This window comes from Uranotaenia lowii, chromosome 1, assembly GCF_029784155.1.
Source record: "Uranotaenia lowii strain MFRU-FL chromosome 1, ASM2978415v1, whole genome shotgun sequence".
Taxonomy (NCBI): Eukaryota; Metazoa; Arthropoda; class Insecta; order Diptera; family Culicidae; genus Uranotaenia; species Uranotaenia lowii.
In genome coordinates, this window is record NC_073691.1 from 8,520,555 (window position 1) to 8,534,043 (window position 13,489).

General features: G+C 39.8%; 2 protein-coding genes across 6 annotated transcripts in view; one reads left to right on the top strand and one right to left on the bottom strand.

Annotated features, from left to right (window-relative positions):
- The window catches only part of LOC129739591 (glutamine-dependent NAD(+) synthetase), a 123,362-nt gene that overhangs the window by 108,476 nt on the left and 1,397 nt on the right, over nt 1-13,489 (bottom strand). The gene's annotated exons all lie outside the window — the stretch shown is intronic.
- LOC129739589 (cytosolic carboxypeptidase 2) overlaps nt 1-13,489 on the top strand; it is an 89,408-nt gene that overhangs the window by 74,855 nt on the left and 1,064 nt on the right. For all 4 annotated transcript variants that reach the window (XM_055731065.1, XM_055731064.1, XM_055731063.1 and 1 more), the window contains 10 exons: nt 194-298; nt 362-537; nt 608-770; nt 837-995; nt 1,299-1,367; nt 7,309-7,441; nt 7,512-7,615; nt 7,672-8,114; nt 8,175-8,381; nt 13,092-13,418. In XM_055731065.1, coding sequence (XP_055587040.1) covers nt 194-298; nt 362-537; nt 608-770; nt 837-995; nt 1,299-1,367; nt 7,309-7,441; nt 7,512-7,615; nt 7,672-8,114; nt 8,175-8,381; nt 13,092-13,418 — 1,886 coding nt within the window. The remainder of the gene's footprint in view (nt 1-193; nt 299-361; nt 538-607; nt 771-836; nt 996-1,298; nt 1,368-7,308; nt 7,442-7,511; nt 7,616-7,671; nt 8,115-8,174; nt 8,382-13,091; nt 13,419-13,489) is intronic.

Below are 13,489 nucleotides of genomic sequence, written 5' to 3' on the forward strand. Positions count from 1 at the left end.
TACAACACGTAGAAGAAGGTTTCTAAACATCGTCCCTTTTGTGGCATGAAATCGACCGATCGGAGGTTTTTTTTTCCTTAAATAGTGCCTTTGGAAGCGAAAAATTTCTTCTGTGACGGGACGCAATTTAAGAGATGCTTTTTTTTCGTTTTTTCGTTATTGTCAGAAATTGTTTTTTATCTTATTCCTACAGAAAAAGAAAGCAGTAGTCATCACCGCACGTGTTCACCCTGGAGAAAGTCCGTCGTCTTGGATGATGAAGGGCCTTATGGACTTTATTACCGGTGATTCTTATGTGGTATGACAGACATACTGAGACAATCGTTTAGTGAACGATTCAATCTAATCGTCCTTATTTCAGGCCAAAAAACTACGCCACAAGTTTATCTTTAAGCTAGTGCCTATGCTCAATCCGGATGGCGTCATCGTGGGCAACACCCGCAGTTCGCTAACGGGACGGGATCTCAACCGTCAGTACCGCACCGTAATCCGGGAAACGTACCCGTCCATCTGGAACACCAAGGCAATGATTAGAAGGTGGATGGTTGAAAATTGTTAAGGTGAGGAAACATCCGAACTAATTTTTTTTTGTGTGTTTTTTCTACAGACTGATGGAGGACTGTGGCGTAGCAATGTACTGCGATATGCATGCGCACTCGCGCAAACACAATGTGTTCATCTATGGCTGCGAAAACCTGAAGCGGCACCCTGACCGGCGGCTGCTCGAGCAGGTCTTCCCGCTGATGTTGCACAAGAACGTGGCCGATAAGGTAAGCGCAGCTGTGAGTCAAATATATTTTAGACCCTTTGATCCACTCAATTTTCTTTTTTTTCAGTTTTCCTTTGAAAATTGTAAATTTAAAGTACAGAAGAACAAGGAAGGAACGGGCCGGATCGTGGTTTGGGTTCTGGGAGTAACGAACAGCTACACACTGGAGGCTTCCTTTGGTGGCAGCACCATGGGAGGCCGAGCCGGGACGCATTTTTCCACTGCGGTAAGACAACAAAATTTTTGGTTAGTTTTTGGACGTAAATTTTGGACTGAGCCTTTTTTAATAAGGGTCGTTTTGCATGCCTAGTATATTTTAATATGCCGGGAAAGCAACAAAATTTGGTTTAATACGACATCATGTTTTTCGAGAGAAGTGGCATAAGAGAGTTATTGAAAGGTTAAAAGGCTTAAATCCACTGTTTGCACGGAGATGGCGTTAGTGATCGTCTGAAGATCAGGTGGACTTTTATTGATTAATCTTCTGTGCTCGCTTTTCTTTCTTTCATTTCGCGAAAAACCCGAACAGGACTACGAACACATCGGCCGGGCGTACTGCGAAACCCTTATGGACTATTACGACGATAATCCGATCAAAGTAAATCATTTCGTTAAACGAATCCGGAAGTTGCGAAAGAGAGAGAAAAAACTTCGCAAAGCGGCTCGGAAGGCCCAAATGCAGGCATGGTGGTGGCTAAACGAGTGTTGATCTCGGAACAACACTAGCCCCAAAAAAAACTGTTGGTTTTTCAAACAACCGAACAATTGAATTGAAGAATTGAAATCTCTTAATACGTGTGGTGCCTTATACTAACACATGTGATAAATTTTTTACTATATTTTTTTAATTCAAATTTTTTCTCGCATTACAAGTTCAAGCTCGCGTTAAAGTTTAAGTTTGATGCAAAAATTCACTGTACATACAAAAAAATTAAATTAAATTTTATAACAGGAATATTGCACGCGGCATTTACTGCAATTAAACTGAGCGAAATCGTCAGTTTAGAATCACCGGAAAAAGGCCAGGCCAGTTTTTTCTCGCTCGACTCGCAACGATCCACCTACCCTATAATGTTTTAGAATATTCAAGTAGTGTTAGTGTTGTAATTTACCAGACCTGAATTTTAGGCTACTACAAGCTATGCTAGTTTATGTAAGAGCACACAGTTGAAAAAAAAGCAAACACTTTTGTAGAATGTTTGTGTAAAAAATGAAATCGAAAAATTTTACTTATTTAACAAACAAAATAAAACAACGATTGGATAGTAAAATACAATTGAGCGACAACCACACTCCGATGATGTGATTGTTTCTGTATATAATAGCATTATAATTTGCCGATTATCTCATCCCATACCTCGTCGTGTCGTGTTTTATTTGTTATTTTAGGTGTTTTCATTTTTGTTAATTCTTTTTTTTTGTGAAAGAAATCATTTAAGTCTGACGCTTCCGAAACACGCTTCAGTCAGTCGTGGTTGTTCATATTCTAATCTGGAAAATGTGTTTTTTTTTTGTTTTTCGAATTAGATATTGTCAAAAAATTTATATTTTTCGGATTGAGAAGGTGAACGTACGGCGACTTCATTCCATATGTGTATGTTTTTGGTTCCGGTTGGAATTTCAGCCCCTTGAGAAGAGGGTTTTCTTGCAAATCCACCTTCGTTATCGTTTCCACTTGTAATTTTGTGCCGGTTTTTTTCGCTGCTGCTTTGTGGTTATGTTTGTTCACAATTGTAGACTTACACGGTATTTACACGAAATTCCCAATTCAAAAGTGTCTTTAATACGAGTCACCCTCATCAGACACACTCACAATGCATTCGAAGATATTTCGAAAAAAAATTGTACGATCACAGACTTCGAAAAAACCACAGTATCATCGTACTTCATGAGTCTTGTACATTAAGATACATTTATTTTCAATCTATCTTTCGCTTTTTTTTACAAAACAAAAGTTTCAAAGCTTAGTTATCGATAAAGCTACCTTACTAATTCTAGTACATACTAAAAAGAATAACAGAATTCAGGAGGTATAATGCTGTCTATTATAAAATAGGGGCCAAAGAAATCATAAAAGCAGTAGATAAGCTTTTGGAACAGTTTTATAAAAAAAAAGTGATAGATATATATTTCTGTTTTGATTAAGTTTGTGGCTGCGATGCATAATATCCAATACTCTTCTCAATGCACCTGCGCCTCACAACATCCGCAACTCGACAACGCGCACACAACAACCGAACTACTGTCCCGCCACCTTGTACTGCCAACCATTTTCAGTCCAACTATCGCCAAATTGTTCGAAAGTATCTGTGGTTTCTGCTGAATCTACATCACCCGCACGAGGAACCGCCGACCATCGAGGAAACCCGCCGGAAGCTGCAGGAATTTCGCAAGATCGCGATACCGAAAACGCCCGAAGAGAAGGATGCCATCCGCCGCGAACGGGCCGCCTACTGGCAGGCGTATCAGGAGCTGGAAGCCCGCAAACGCTACGAGCGGAAGAAAAAGTTTCGCAGCCTGAGTCCTCCGCGACCTTTCATGTTCGACTGGCGCAAGTACTTTTGGTCGAACAACAGGGCCGAGGCACCCAAGAGGCTGTGGTGATTGGGGCATCAAAGCGCTTCAAGGCGAAGATTTGTTGATTAAAAGATGTGTGTATAATTTGTAGATTCAAAGTCAGGAACTTTAATCTAGTATCACAAAATGAAGGTGGATACGATTTTTTTTGTTCAGCTAAAATAACACCTATTACCTACCTGTTTGAGAACAGGCATCTAAACTAAAAAGTATCTTACTCAAGAGAAAGCTGAAGATATCCAAAAATGCTTTTCCTAACAATGCTCTTGTTTTTTACAAAGGGTGTTTCACTTCAAATCTGCACAATCAAAATTCAATTTCAAAATTCGAGTATTCATCCGATCGCCACCGAACATTATGGGAGTATAACGCAATAATAGGAGCTTTGTATTAATCCGCATGCCTTTTTCCTTCTTTCGTCATTCTTCACAAATATAAGTCGTTTTAGAAATTGTCCCTTCATAGTGGCGCAGTACTTCTTGATCGGGCGAAGCTCTGGAGTGTTTGGGGGATTCAACTCTTTTGGCACAAAATCGACTCCGTTTGCCTTGTACCACTTTACCATTTCCTTGGAGTAATAGCAGGATGCCTGTTCCGGTCAGTAGAGTGTCGTCGTCGGACCATCGTGAACCCTGAGAAAAGGAAGCAGCCGCTTCTGGATACACTTTTCAGTTACATTTGCTTGTTAGGCAAAATAAGAGACTTCGGAAACAACCAACATATACTTGGCCGTCACGTACAGGTTTCCAGGAACCTGCTTGAAATCTTCCTTAACATACGTCTCATTATCCATCACGCCATAATGAGGCTTGATCCACGGTTTGCAGCTGGGTTTTGGAACTTCTGAACCTTAAACCAACGTAGGCCGGTTAGTGTTCTGATGCTCTGCGCGGGAAACGGCCATACGTACAACTTTTTCGCCACAGAAACGTTCAGTTAGCGTTTGAAGGCAGTAACCACGCGCTTAAGACCGTTAAAAGTATTTACACATACAAGAAAAAGGAAATTATTTTATAGATTTGAACATAGTCCTAGAAATATTAAGATCATAATCAAAGTCACTAACAATGGACAATCTTCGTTGTTTTGTAGAACATCGAACCGTTAAAGATCAACGGTCCCAGGTGACTTCCCTGAGGAACTCCAGCAGTGATTTGAAAAGGGATCGAATTTACGTCACACAGTCGTACGTTAGCAGTCCGATCTATAAGAAACTCTATTTATGAGTTGATCCATTTTGTGGGGTTGCTTTTCTCAAGTCTCCAAATCGACTTATTGACGCTGGTCAAGCTTAGACACCAATTTCGAAACGTACTTCAAGAGGTTGATCATAGATTTACGTTTCATGAAATCATATTGACGAGGCTCTCGAAAACTTTCAGGGAACACCTGAAAATTGAAATTCTACGAAAGTTTTCCATTTGATGTATGTCCACGGATGCGTTTTTCCAGATGACGTGAAAAATACATTCCATAAACAGCTGGTTAAAGATTATTGAAATCTGTACGGATAAGGAATCGGCGTATTTCTTAACCAGAAGCGTGGGAAATGTATTGTAGTCAGTTTTGCGAAATACATCATCCACGGAGAAATTCAGCGAAGCAAAGTTGAAGCCTCGATTCTGCATGCTGCTCAAGTAAGATTCCGACAAAGGTGGTGAGTTAGTTGACAAAAAAAGTTTTGCTACGGCATACGGTGTCTTAACAGTTGTACTTGATAACTTGAGGTACATCCCGAGTACCCTTTCGTTGTCTGACGTATGGTATGTCCTTAAAAAAGGGGTACGCTCAAATCTAATGTTTTTAGCTCGTCTTGTTACATCTTCGTACCTAAAAATTGACATTTCCAAAGGCGATAGAAAGTATTAAAGAAACATGAGATATCAAAGAAAGCAAAAACATAAGCCGCAAATATGATGAATTTTTCGAAAAAGAATCAACGGCTCATCGACGGGACTTGAGCCCGCAATTACCGCTTCAGAACCACGGCGCGTTAGCCAATTACACCACGGTGAACGTGACGAAAGTAATAGGCTCCTGCTCCAGTATGCGTACATGTCGAGCTCCATCGGTCGACTGTTGGATCTTCTATAGGTACACATACAATCCATGTATATCTCGCATGTTTTCTTCGCCCACTACTGATCACACTGATCTCTCTGTTGTTTCTCTATCGTCGTCATATGGTCGATTGCTTGGGGTTTGCCGTTACTTACGGAAACCAAATCTAATGAACTGACAATACACATCAAACAATGTGTACACCAAACTCCATACAATTGAACCCAAAAGTAAGAGCACTATCAGTGTTTGCAGATTTTAAGTGGAACACCTTTTTGATCAATTCCCTTTTCATTTCCGTCGTTTGCAGTGAAAATCATTTCGATCTAGTGTAAGTTATGTTCCCACGTTTTCATTGGTTTTGGTTGTGCCCTCGCGTAAGATCCTGTCCCTTTCCTTCGTATCCTGCTGACGCGTTTTATCATCGGCTTGATATGAGCTTGAAACCCGTCCCAAATCCTCCCGTTCTCACTGACATTCAATGATAAAGGGGGGAAACGAACCTGTGGAAGTAACAGTCAATCAGATACAGTTAGCAATTAAGAATCAACAATTTCAAAGGAATCTAGCGGAGTAATTGAGTAATTTTGTTCTCTACCACCGGTCACAGAACGACTATCACCAGCAAGCGTATAAGCTTTTACAGTTTGTCAAGAATGAAAAGTGGCCATACACGCGGCCACCCTCGGACGAGGCCATTGAGCGTCGGATGGAAAAGTTTCGCCAAATGCCGATACCGAGGACGCTGGTCGAAGAGCGGGACATCCTCCGGGACATCGAAGCTTACTGGAGGGAGCAGGAACAGGAAATCAAACGACGAAAGGCACGGATTCTGGCTAGGAAGAAGCCCGATTTTCTACGAGCTCCCAGCCCTCCACGGAAGTTTAGCTTCGATGCTAGCAAATACCTGTGGGTCAACAATCGTGGAGTCGATTATAAACGTTTGTGATGACCGCATGGTGTGAGTGAGCCTCGTCCCCAAAACAGTTGTCGGTCGATGTATCTCTCAATTGTGTAAAAACCCCGATTGTTAATACTTGTAAAGTGATCTTAGCCAATCCAAATATTATTGTTCATCGTCCGAATCATTTCGGAATGTTGTTATACACCGAATACCTCGATCACACTTCACACTGTAAAAAAAAACCAAAAAGGATGAACGAGTAGACGAAACTTAGCTTCTAGGTTAGGAAAACATTCAGGAAACCGATTTTTAAAATAACCTATATACTGTTTGTTTCTATCCCTAATGAAACTCTTCGGAATGCTATTGCTTTTCTAAAATCTTAAAACATAACACTGCGGAAATCGAAACAACATAACTCTTACGAAACCAAAAACGTGCAGCAAAGGTACCGGGCCAAAGCCTACAAGTGTCTCCGGTTCTACTGTAACGTGGACAAACCGGAATCGAGGCCACCCTTGGATAGTGCTCTCGAGCGCCGGTTGGAGTACTTCCGTCGAATTCCGATCCCACGGCCCAAGTCAGAGCTGGAAACGCTGGTCGCGGAACGGGGACGTCGGGTTCGCGTCGTTCGCCATAAGGTGGTTCGGAAAGTCATCCGGAAGAAACCGGTGGTCGTCGTAGAAAAAAGTGACAACGATGGTGAAGAAGACGACGACGACACCGGGGAAGAAGAGAAAGATGAAAATGATAACGAAGATTGAAACGAAATAACTTTTATAAGCACCCTCTTTCACACACACACCCAGACGATAATGATTGAGTTAAGAATAATGTAGTTTTAGGTTGTAGCGGCACATTTAAGTAGAAATAAAATCAAGATTTTTGTAGACGGCAGCACGCTTGTTTTTCTGTTACTCTGGCAATCGCGTGACCCACATTCGATAGGTTGAACTGGATATGAGCAAACTTTTCTGTTCCGCCGTTAACACCGAAGGAGAAACTCCGGATGAAGATTTTGACCCGTCTGTCCAAGGAAGGGTCCAGTGCGGAGGAACCCTTGAATATTCCACTATCGGATTATTCCAGCGACGAAGGCGATACCAGCACCAGCAGTTCTGAGGATGAAGGTTCGTTTGGCATTGGGAAGCTGTTTAAAAAAACTCAATTATCCATAAACTTTCTTCCATTGATTTCCAGCCGGTAAAGACAGCATGGCCGAGCTCGAAGGACCATGTTGTTCGGCTCTCAAGGTGCCACCATCATCGCCAGTTCTACCGCTCAAACTCAAAGGAAACAAAAAGGTAAATTTATCCATTCAAACGTTATTAGGATTTCCCATCAACACGATCATTCCCAGGGCAAGAAACGCATCCCGGCGGCAAAGCCATTCCGGCGAAAGTCTCGCAGCCAGCAGCGGATCGCGATGGATCTTCCGACGGCGGAACCTGCGAGCGATTTCTTCGAGTACACCTCCGACGAGGATGGTGGTGGTGGTGGCGGGCACCAGCCGGTCTCGGTTTCGGACACGGAAAACACCGTCAAGTGGAATTTCCGACGGCGGCACAAGTTGCGGCAGTCCGATCGCATCCGGAAGCTGACCCAGCTCGGGTGCGAAACGCAATATCTTATGCCACCGGAGTTGATCGTCCGATCCGCCACCGACGGAGCCCGCAACTTGCTGTCGGAGGAATCCGAGGACGACAAGCACAAGATGGCAATCAGCATCATCAAGGAGTTCCCGCCAGTGCTGGGGAAGGAGCGATCCTGGCTGGGCTGCAGCGCCCGGAGTAGCAACGATCGGTAGGTTTATCTACCGCGACTTCCTGAATTGTCCTTTAAAGTAAGCTTCAATTTTTTCAGCTACCGTGAACTGATGAAACCGATGAGTCCGGACAGCCTACGGCAGCACCATCTGTCGTTCCGGCGGTCCATTTGGACCGGGACGCACTCCGATGGTTACGTGAACGATGCGTCCTCATCGCCGTACGCCTGTTTTCGGCCCCTATCCTGGGGAATCCCACCGGTCCTAACGATGTCCTCTCACTTCGACAACGAAGCCTTGCTGACGTAAGTTGATCCACAGTTGATCTCTCTGTTTCAATCCAATACAGATTGTGAACATTCAGTTATTCTTGTACTACTTAATCGAAGATTTAGCACTGCGTCAAACTTGCCCAGAAAGTGAAGAACTAGGTATTTTTGGAATTTATTTTTGTTGATTCCAGATTGCTGTTAGGTGCAAAAATCATAAATTCTGATGACTCATTTGCAGTTCTTGGTTTGATTCGAAAAAGAAACGGGCAAAATACTGGCTTTTTCTACACGCAGCGAAAAGGTTTTTTATTTCAAAGGAAAGTGCCGCAAAAACAAAGGATTTTTTCCTTTGGTTTTGGGATAAATAAAAATTCTTTTGGTTCAAAAGCATTTTCCTTTGTTTCAAAGAATTTTTCTTTTGAAAAATCTTTGAATCAAAATCTTAATACTTTGAAACAAAAAACAGTTCCATTTGATACAAAGTTGTTTTCGTTCGCCACAATGTAATTTAGATTTTGATTTAAAAAGATTGGTTCATTGAACCATTTTCCATTTATTCCAATTAGAAGACATATTTCCTGTTGTTTTGAAATTCCTATTAGGAATTTCAAAAAATAAAAAGAAAGAAATTTTTATGTTAAATTTATTTTTATTTACAACAGATGAAACACTTGGCCACAAACTAGTTCACTAAAATCGATCCGGTCCAAATTTTCGTCGACCTGACCGCTGGATTTGGAGCGGTGTCATCGTAGCTTTCATCTCGGTTGAGGCATCCAGAGAAACCATCCTTCGGCTCTGGTTCTGTAAAAACGCAATCACTCATAGAAAATCTTCGATATTCACTCTTTAATTAACATACTTACCATACTTCATCCTGAATCCTTCTAATATAGCTAACTCTGGCCTACATTTTCACACGACCGGCCAAACTTGATTCGATTTTACGGTTTTGTATTCTTCTTGCAAGGCAAATCAAAATATCTTTTGAATCAAAGGCTGAAGTTTTTAATTAAAGGAATAATTTCTTCAAGTCTGAAACATTTTCCTTTGGTTAAAAAAAAGTTGACTTTGTGTTAAAAGAAATAAGCTCAATTAACATTTATTTAGAATCAAAGTATTTGCTTAAAATCAAAATCCAAAAATATTTAGTTCAAAGAATTAATTCTTTGTTTCAAAAAATATTTTTTTGAATCAAAAACAAAAGTTTTTGGTTCAAATAAAACAGGAGTTAGGTTCAAAAAAATGAATGTTTTGAAACAAAATCATTTTTGTTTTGTTTCAAAAGCCTAGTTTTCTCTGCGTGTACGAATTTTGCCGGGCCAGGCTTCACCTATCTTAAATTTTAAATTGAATAATTGGACATTAGCCCGGATAAAATCGGGCGATCTGGAATCCTTTTTCTATTACAGGACTAGAAGCCACCATGAGGCAAAAAAGTAGGGGAAAATAGTCATCAATAGGGGCTTCAAAAATTTCAACCTGTAAATTGAATAATCAATTTTTTATAACCATTTATGAGCTCCTGGCAAATAAAATTTTAGAAGTTCGAATAAATTTTCAAAACCTGACCGACCTGTAAAATGAAATTAAAACAAAAATGCAGAAGCAAGTTTTTGGAGGTAATATGTAGTAATTTGTAAGTAAAATATTAAAACTAGTGACTTTAGTGACCAAATTTCAAAAAAAGTAACTGCTTAAAAAAAGTGACAAAGTAACTAAAAAGTGACCAACTTCTAGCCCTGCTATTAGCTTAGCTCCGTTGTAGGCAGATGTGAATTTTATTTGAACTCATATTTGGGGGTTTTGATATACATTGCGGCACCAGATTTTGAAGGATGAGTTCTCTTAAAAGAGCTCAGCTTTGAAAATACGTTGCAGATGTTGTGCATTTAAATCAAATTTTTAGAAACGTCGTCAGCGAACTGACAGCAGAACAGACTAGCTTAGCTTAGCTTAGCTTGATTGACTGCTCACATCCACCTTAAATCGTTGAACCTGAAATGCTTTTTCAACAAAACTCAATTTCTAATGCATGTATTTTTCTCCCTCTTTTCAAAACCTTGCTAGATTTAAAATAAATTCCTTTTATAAAATCATCATTACAAGCTTTGCATTTCAAATCCCACGATCGCAGGCGTGGCTCAGTAGAACAAGTTCCACATCGCCAATTGTTGCTACTCCGTGATTGACCGAGGCCACCAATTTTGTTCAAAGGTCAAATGAATGGTGTCTGGGACTGACAGCTCATTCACATTGCCCAAAACTGATGCTCTCTCTTTTAACATCAATAACGGCGCCGGCCACGTCCTAGCAGTCAATAGATAGATTGGAAGATAGAGAAAGGGATGAAAGAATGATTTCATGCTTTAGGACCGAGGTCACCTCAGCATCCTAGCAAAATAATTTTGGTTTGGAGTACGGGTATAAGGATATGATCAGGAGACACTTTTGACTAGTGCAATAGTTTTGGTTGTAAACCTTATCTTATATGCTTCTATTGTTACATATAATTTAACTAATAACGAGATCTAGAACTTTCAATTTCTCACTGTTTATTTATTTTGATAAAACAAGATTTTATAGGTATTTTAACTCTGTTAAGATTGAAAAAATAATAAACTCAAACCTGATCGAGTTCAATTAATCTTTAATTCAACTTTAACTGAAAAAATATTGAAATATTACGTTGCATAATAAACCTTTCTAAACATTATGAAAAAAAAAACATACTTCAGATAATTTTCTTATTTTTGCTCTTACCAAATCAAATGCTATTTTTGCTGCTGCTTAATCTGCTTCACAGTGGAACACAATTTAAAGTTGGAGTGCAAGCTGATAAAGGAAAACGAATAGAACAAATATTTCTAAGGTAAACCCGTAAGGGATCCAACAAACAATGAAAATAAAGCGAGCTTTGAGCCTGATTTTCCATGAACTAAATTAATTCTTACAAACCATGGAATAATTCAATAATCACGGTACTTCAACAAAACTCTCAGCTTATCAAAAATTTATTTAAAGTAAAGATCCCATGTATGTGGATATAATATTTGTTGATAGGATCAAATTCCTTGTGTTTTCTGTTTCCCGATTTTTACAAAGTAGCACAACATAAATTATATTCAACTCCAAGCAATAAAAAGCTTAAACTTAAATTCTGAGAAACAAATTAAAAAAAATCGTAGCTGACAACCTAAGCAGGTTACGCAAATCAAAACATAACCCACTGAACGGATGAAAACGGGTAAAACAAACATCCTTCGCAAATAAATCGCGTGGGAGTCGGACACTCAAACACGGCGAACTGACAGCAGAACAGACTTCCGACAAACTAGTACATCATTTTTATTTGTCGGGAGTAGGAAAGGAAGTACGGACTTCCAGAGTAAAATTTAGTGCCGGCGAATATTGTTTCTTCTTTGGCTCATTGAACGTCAGGCCCTACCTCTCAGAGTAAGGAGGTAGCCGTACGGGATCTTTTCAGGATAAACGCCGTAATGCTAAACGCAGCAATTTTTCCTAAATGCTTTCAATCCATTTATGTGGACGGAGTGGTAGGGTTTCCAAACTGGAGCAAAGCGAAGGCTTTGACTGTAGTCGTCGCGACATGCTGCACGAAAGTGAGCTTGTGATCAATGTGACTTATTAAGCACGGCACTGTTGCACATAACTCACTGAAAAAAGCCATTATTTTGGATATTTTGTAGTATATCTTCTTTCTTAGTTGAAATATGTATTTGAAATGTTCCACAAAATTGTGTGTTCCAATAATTTGAACAACTTTCTCAAATATATCAAGTTTGTAAATCGTCTACTAAAAAAGATATTAAATAAAAATTCAAAATTACTTGTTAAAATGCTCGTTATTTTTAAAATGCTCATAACTTTTATGATTTTTATGCGATCTTGATGGTGTCTTCAACAAAGTTGCTTAAAATAAAAAGATATACAACTTTTGTTAAGACATCAAGTCTCTAAACTAATTATTTCAAGAAATAATATTTTTTATCTCCCTTCCAGGTGAAAAAATCACTTTTTTCTTTCAAGAATTTGATAGATCATCAAAAAATATAAAAATGTTGCGAAGACATCAAATGTCTACCGTTTACCGTTTGTCTGCAAATAATTTTGATCGCTCATTAGGTGCATTTACCCCTGTGTGCGGCGTGTCAAGTGATACATATATTCTCAAGAACAAAAACGTTGGGATTCCATCTAGCCCCCTCGAACCTCTCGAAAAATCCATTGACTAGCATTTTTAAAACCTCCTGATCTGAAAATAAGGGTATGATGTTCGTTCCAAAGTAACAATTTGTACATTCTGGAGAGAGTGAGCTATACACAATAAATTCGACAAACAAACTGGCAGCGATTCGATTAATCATATTTAGGTTTAAAAGCGAAGCAGAGGGTTATCAAGCAGAGCCATGCTCCCCTGATTTTTTTATTTTAATGAAATGGGTATTTGTGTGATATAAAGTTAGTCTAGTACCACTAAATTAGGACCACGCGTTGAGGTTGCAAAATTTGAAATCTTTACTCTCACAGCATGGTTTTGCGGTACTAGAATCACTTCAAATCAAATCCGTTGATGTTTAATCATTTTATTTACCAGGATTAAAAGAATGGAATCCATCTCCTTTCCCATCAAACATTTTTAAAACAGGACGTTATAAAATCTCGTAACACAATTAAAATTTAGACTTAGTTTTCATCATCAAATCTTTTCAATCCAAACAGTGCCTGCTCCCAGAAACTAGCTGCCTGGAAGGACGAAAAACGCAGCCTCAAAGAGAAACACCATAAAAGCATGTCCCGTTTGGCGGCTGTCGCAGCCGCAAAAATCGACAAGGAAACCCGCTCGGCAACAAGTAGTGCCATCGGTGGTTCCAGATCGCGCCCCCTGATTGGGGACATTGCGTCGGGTAACCACAGCCACCACAACCACCATTATCATGGAAAACAACCGCGAGGTGGAGGTTCATCTTCAACTGCCGCCGGTGGAACTGGAAAACCATCCGATGCCGAAACAGGCGGAGGGATGGCAAAAGTTCGCAGGAAAACGAGGTAAGAAATGTATATTATTCTTCGGTCATTGAAATTCAAAGCCTATTAACAAAAAAAAATTTGTCGCCCCA